This window comes from Saccoglossus kowalevskii, chromosome 16, assembly GCF_978046115.1.
Source record: "Saccoglossus kowalevskii chromosome 16, keSacKowa6.1, whole genome shotgun sequence".
Lineage (NCBI taxonomy): Eukaryota > Metazoa > Hemichordata > Enteropneusta > Harrimaniidae > Saccoglossus > Saccoglossus kowalevskii.
The window spans coordinates 20071608-20078412 of NC_140656.1; the positions used below are offsets into that span (position 1 = coordinate 20071608).

A 6805-nucleotide genomic window follows, 5' to 3' on the forward strand; every position below is an offset into this window, starting at 1 on the left:
CCCATTTGTTTGGATTTGGTCAGCCTGATACGTTTCTGTAATAGACTCAAACCTAACCGCTACTCTTTGCAACAACTGGATTTTTATGTGCACTGAGAATAATACACAGGACAAACAGCTTTCCACCCCAACTAAAGGGATGGCAATTTCCAAAATAATAATGCAGCGATCCTGGCAAGTGGGTGGGGTGTATTCCATGAGTTTACAGCCAATCATAAGAGCAAAACCAACAATCGGACAGGCTAAACATTACGTCAAACAATATTGTTGTGCATCAGAGATGAACAATTGTTAGCTTATTCTTTCCTTCTAGAAATACAAGTGTGCAGCTATCACTAAAATATTCATTGTCATATTAAGTGGTCAAACATATGACATGTGTTTATTATTGTGATGAAAAGTCAGCTAGCTGGCAACCATTTTGGTTTTACATTTTCATGTACATGTATCAAGTTGCATCTAAGACATGAACAGACAGTTCCAATAATATACTTTGATTTATTTTACAGTTGCTGGGTATTTCCATACGTGCCAATATACCCATAGGTCTGGATCTTCTGTCTACATTCTGGAAATGTCTGGTTGACTATCCACTGGATCTGGAGACTGACCTCCAGGAAGCTGATATATTGACGTATAGCTTTATTAAAAAACTGGAGCAGGTTAGTAGGATTGTTTGCAGAAGTTAAAATGAAATGGTAATGTTTGATGCTAACTCTGTCTGATGTGTTCTGACTCTCATCTAATATTACTCTGCAGGCTGTCAATGAGAATGATCTCTCTGCATTGTGTTCAGACGGTTGTTTATATCAATTTACTTACAATACTGTTACTGGTGAAGAGGTAGAATTGAGGCCAGGAGGTAGAAATATCAATGTCTGGTAGGTTATGTTACACAACTCCACAACAAGATTACTTTATAAAACCCAGCGTTATTTAAGTAGTATGCTTTGCAATTGATGTAAGATATGTTAGTTGTAATCCCAAGAATGAAAATGATTAAAAATATGCTATTATCGTCGTTTCTAATTGGTACTTGTATTAACAGACAAAGGTATATGTTTAACTTGCACGTTGATTTGTTTCAGTCTGAACAACAGACAAGAGTACATAGATGCCATATGTAAACTAAGAATGGATGAACTAAAGTGTTGTAATAGAATGTTGGCTGTTAGATGTGGCTTAGCATCTCTCATGCCAGTACAGTTATTGACACTTATGACACCGTATGATATGCAACTCACGACTTGTGGCCTGCCTACAGTTGACTTGGACTTTCTCAAGGTAAAGCTTTGTACAATTTTGTGGTTGTATTATTGATGTTGTCACTTTTATACCAGTATACATGGTACACAGTAGAAGATGGCATCCATCACTAAGGTTTTCCTGGATGGATTTCGTTTACCATTGTGTATTTGATTGTTACATGTGCATTGATCAAGAACATTTTCACTATTTATGCTAGGCACAAAGACCCTTGGTCGAACAGTAATAATAGTATATACACTAGTTAGTGTTCTTCCTTTTTGAACTTGTATGAGATAGTTACTTTTTTTCAAACAATCATTTTTTTTACAGAGCCATACTATGTACCAGGTTGGGTTGATGGAAACTGATCCTCATATTGAATACTTCTGGAATGCCTTAGAGAGTTTTTCTCAAGAGGAGTTGTCAAAGTTTGTGAAATTTGCCTGTAATCAGGAACGCATACCAAGCACATGTCCGTGTAAAGATGGAAACAAAGATACTAGTCACACCCCGCCCTATCCAATGAAGATAGCTCCACCAGATAGTCATACCAGTAAGTACATAGTTAGTAATATCTCTACTCGGCTAATATCCAGCTAGTCTGGCTTTATTTATCTTTCTCCTAAGACTGATTTTGTTCAGAGTTGGTGCATAAAAATAATTTTTTTGACAGCCATTTTAGTTTATTCAAACTAATGACTATCGTGCATATTTTTACAATTCTTTTAATTCTGATCACTGGTGTTTATTGTATTTAATTACCATACACCTGACAAGGTGGCTACCTATCATGTTTAGGAAAGTTCTTCTTTCACACCTTAACATGGCTTGCTTTAGTAATTTTCGGTGTACACACCACCCTATGTATTAAAAATGACCAGCACCTCTACTTGAATTTCACTTTTAATAAGATCTGACATGCCTAGCCAACTGCATTCAAACATAGTTTGAAGGTCACTCATGGTGGGTTATTGATGTAATTTTGTTTCACAACTAATTTTAAATTCCAAGAACTTCAAATACTGCACAGGGACTGTGTCAGTAATAGTGGATACATGCTAATCATAATTTTATTCTGTAATAACGTATTCTGTCAATATGTAAAATATTTTTATTTTATTTTTCCAGCTCAGCCCGATGCTAGATTTATTCGAGTGGAGACTTGCATGTTTATGATCAAGTTACCGCAGTATTCTACACAACAGATTATGACAGAGAGACTATTGTATGCAATAAACTGCAGAGAAGATCCACTTAGTGGTTGAAAGAAAGATTACTTCTTGAAAAAATCTGCTTAAGGTTATTATACATGTATGCTGCTCATCTAGGTGCAATCTGTTGAACTGACTTTAAATGTCAGCCTTTGATAATCAACATGTAAAGTCTTGAATACATCATCAGAATATATTCAGCTATTTGTGTTACAATTTTGATTTGAAACTGGTAACTATATGGTCCTAATCTATGCTAATTCTTCAAAATAATTCATAAAAAATGACAATGCAAAACACATAATAGACAGCATTGTTCATGTGCAACATGAGTAAATATTCATGGTAAGCATTCATGTGCAACATGAGTAAACATTCACATACAACTTTTGCAAAATATTCATGGTAAGCATTCATGTGAAACATGAGTAAACATTCACATACTACTTTTGCAAAATATTCATGGTAAGTATTCATGTGCAACATGAGTAAACATTCACATACAACTTTTGCAAAATATTCATGATAAGCATGAGTAAACATTCACATACAAATTTTGCAAAAATATTCATGGTAAGCATTCACGTGCAACATATTAAGTAAATATTCATGTACATAATGAGCTTTCCATGCACCGTAAAATAGATAGTGTTTTCATTTCAACAGCAATACCATATGCAGAAATTATTGTCTGAGAGCAAGTGGGTATAAATTGTTTGTTTCATATTCTACTCTAAGCGCAACAAAATAAACATCAAAATATACTAAAGGTTTAGTATAACAATCCATGAATACTTATAGGTATGTAGGCTTTCACTTCCGTGTCACATGATGTTTGTGCCAAGTAGTCATGCATATATTACATTGTTTGTGTTAGGTAACACCAAGTATTTCCTAACATGTTGCATGTTTTGGTTTATATATGACATGGTTGTATAACCAGTGTATATGTTACTGTATGATGTACTGAGCTGCTTGGTCTGGATAAATGCGCAACTTCCTGTAAAATTACAATGTTTAATACTAGTCCCATGCAGTGTATACAACAAATGTAAAACACGTTGTTTGTTAATGTGAACATTGAATGAATGCTGTGTGACAACAGCCATCCCTGACATTGAATTCTGATGGGGCATGAGCAGTACACTCTATACTGTTACAGAGTCATATTCTACATTAGGGTCTAAGTCTTTTCTCTCTTGCATTTGACCACCAGATACTTGATAGTCAACGTATTATTTATCTGTGAGAGGAATGTACAGTATACAACTTTGATAAAATAAATTTTCTCAGATTTGAAATTACTCAAAAGTACTCAATGTATCTTGGTCAGCCATGGTCAACAAGAATTCAGAAATGTGCTTAACCCTCTGTGCACCAAAATCAACTTAAGTCACCATCCACAAAATATAAAATATTGATGACAATTTTGAAATATTTTGATAAAAAACTAGCAGCAGTGTTATATTTAGTCTGTTTGGTCCAAAATTAAGATTGAATTCAATGAAAATTACAGAAAATGTGAATAAACACACCAATTTTAAGCATGAACAAAATTTGCCGCTCAACGGGTTAATATTCCTTGTACAGAAATAGGTTTTGAGATCTTGTTGAGAACAGGAGAGCCAAGACTTTTTTTTCTTATCCTGAATAGGGTTCCATATCCTACTCTCATCGTGTCCACTTTTACAAATGCTATGGTTACATAGGGGGGGGGGGCATGGTGATGATGACAGCAGAGAATCGAATGCTGTTAAAAGGACAGCAAGATTTCAATGGCTATTTGCATCTAGGGTATATTGGCATTGTATTTTGCTTATTGCATGTGAACTTTACAAAAAAAACACTTTGATTTATTGTGGACCATTGCTATCATATTTCAATTCATTGTATGTTTTAATGAAATGTAAATTCAACTAAAAATATTTTATGAAGTAAAACAAACTGAGGCAACCTTGTAATCTAAATGGAATTTTCCTGCACTAGTGTATTGTAAGAGGTGCAGGTGGGTGTCAAAAAAGGTGGATAGAATTAGGTCAGATTTAGCAGTGAATGTTATCTTGTGTAACTTGTTAACTGAGAGCTGCATAATTATTAGCTCTTGAATAGCTATAATAGAGGGTCACTTGGGACTATTGCTTTATTTGATTACTTACTAAGTTATGCAAGATGTTATTAGTCTTGAAAGTTAGAGTGTTTGTTTGTTAAATGTCTAAGTTAAATTTTAATATGTGTTGTATTTCAAAATTTCTTTATAGTTAATTTTTGCCTGCGCAAACAAGCTGGAGTGGAAAAACTTGTTCAAAGTGCAGTTTGTATGCATTTGTATGTACAGCCAGTTATTGATCAACAGTGAATGGATTTTCCATTGTTTGTATATGTATAGTAAAAGGAAATATTGTTATTAAAATCGTTGTGTATGTTTCCCTGTGCAAACGAATTGTAATTAACTTATTGTCTTTTATTTTGTTGTGTATGTGTTCTATCAACAATTTCTAAGATAAAGGTTTCACGAATTAAGAGTTGATCTTGAAATATCCAGAAATACTAAACTTTCAATGATTTTCGGGTCGTCTAAATTATGCGAGAAATTTGATGGCATTCATGTTGCCCACAGTAATTCTAAAGTCGAATCATGTCCGTAAGATTTTCGAAAACATCGCCACCATGTGGACAGACTGAAAACCATTGCATCATAGTCCAAACACTCCTTAAAAACCCTTAAATTTAAAGTGCCATCTCAAATATTGTGGTATAGTTCATCAGTGGAAATTAAACGGGGCTAGCACCTTCTAACTTCAGATAACCAAAAAGTTAAACTCCGACATTGAAACAAGTTATGTACATAAGCTTTCTCATTGGCGAAACAGTTGTACCATTTCATTGACGACTAACAGTCAACGCCTTCCATCCAGGATGTGATATATGTATTACTGTGACCAAATTCATGCCAACAGCACTAGCGAAATGGGACTCGTAGGTAAACATGGTGATAAAGCTAGACCACCGAAAAAGACGTAATTAAACGCATAATGAAATGGGCATGACATCATGTTCAAGTTATTCAGGAAATGTTTTATGGTGTTACAACTTCATTAAATTCAAATGATTCATTATTGAGTAGCATATGAGTACCATCCCAAATACCGGGCTGTGGAAAAATTAATTGTATGTATTTTATATGGTATTACCCAACTTATAAGTACAATGGAAAATCGAGACACGAAGTATCTTGTGGACTAATGGAGTTTTATACTTACAATTGATAAAGGGTGGTTGTAGTTTAAATCAGAACAGAACGCCTAGTCTTTATGGGGGAGAGTTATCGGCTGGTATCTAGTGTATAAAAATAGACTACTAGTATACGCTCGATGTCAGCCAACATCCCACTCGCATACGGGCTAGGCGTACAGTTTACTTGAAAACTGTCAGTGAAACAATTTAGAAAACAAATGCGTCTGCAAATGTTTCAATCCCAAACACCAGACTATAAAAGTTTCACAAAGTGCTAATTATCAGGCAAAGTTATATATGTTCATGGGGGTAGCTAACATGCTTATCTTTCGAACTGTATCAATTTGAATTACTTCAACCTAAAACACCCCAATGTAAATGTTTGATAGATGTTTATGTATACGACTTGTGCACAAGTTCATAAGAGTAACTAAAACTGTGCTTCGGAAAACAAACAAACACACATGCAATATTTCAATCTAAAACAATTCACAAAGTGTTTATGTGCAGTTATCGTAAGTAAACTGTAATGTATGGTGGCAGTGTTACTCTTACACAAAATTTGTGGAAGTATAGATAATCGATAGAGTCAGTGTCGGCAACTGTGTATTGGTTGTTCATTTGCAGCAGCCCCCATTTATTTCATTGTGTGTGGGTTGGTACAGTAAGTTATATCACATTGCTCAAAACAATAATGGTAATAAAATAAACATTATTTACTGAATTTGAATTTTGATTTTTTTTTCAGATCGAAGAGGAAATTAAAAGTTTGGTCGGATGTTTAATATTGTAAAGTAAATACAATAAAGTAAATGTCCTGTTAATTTTGGTTTATTTTGGTTGTCCTCGTCCTCTGTGTCAGAAGAATTGTTTAATTTACTTTACAAATACCACAATGTCCCGTTTTAGGGCGCGATTTTAAATGTGATGATAATAAACACTCAAAATTAACGTTTATTGACTCCCATGTACGAAGCACAAAATGGGAGTCTTTGCAGTTAGTGTGTCTGTATGTGTGTATGTGTGTGTGTGTGTGTGTGTGTGTGTGTGTGTGTGTGTGTATGTATGTGTGTATGTGTGTCCGACTGTTCCACTGCTATCTCAAGAACCAT

At 34.4% G+C, this 6805-nt stretch overlaps 1 protein-coding gene across 1 annotated transcript in view; it reads left to right on the forward strand.

Annotated features, from left to right (window-relative positions):
• The window catches only part of LOC100373217 (putative E3 ubiquitin-protein ligase HECTD4), a 64832-nt gene extending 59927 nt beyond the window's left edge, over positions 1-4905 (forward strand). The window contains exons 58-62 of the mRNA XM_085490928.1: positions 510-662; positions 760-881; positions 1089-1284; positions 1579-1801; positions 2377-4905. Of these exons, the coding sequence (XP_085347054.1) occupies positions 510-662; positions 760-881; positions 1089-1284; positions 1579-1801; positions 2377-2513 (831 nt within the window). The 3' untranslated portion in view covers positions 2514-4905. The remainder of the gene's footprint in view (positions 1-509; positions 663-759; positions 882-1088; positions 1285-1578; positions 1802-2376) is intronic.
• The last annotated feature ends 1900 nt before the right edge of the window (positions 4906-6805 follow it).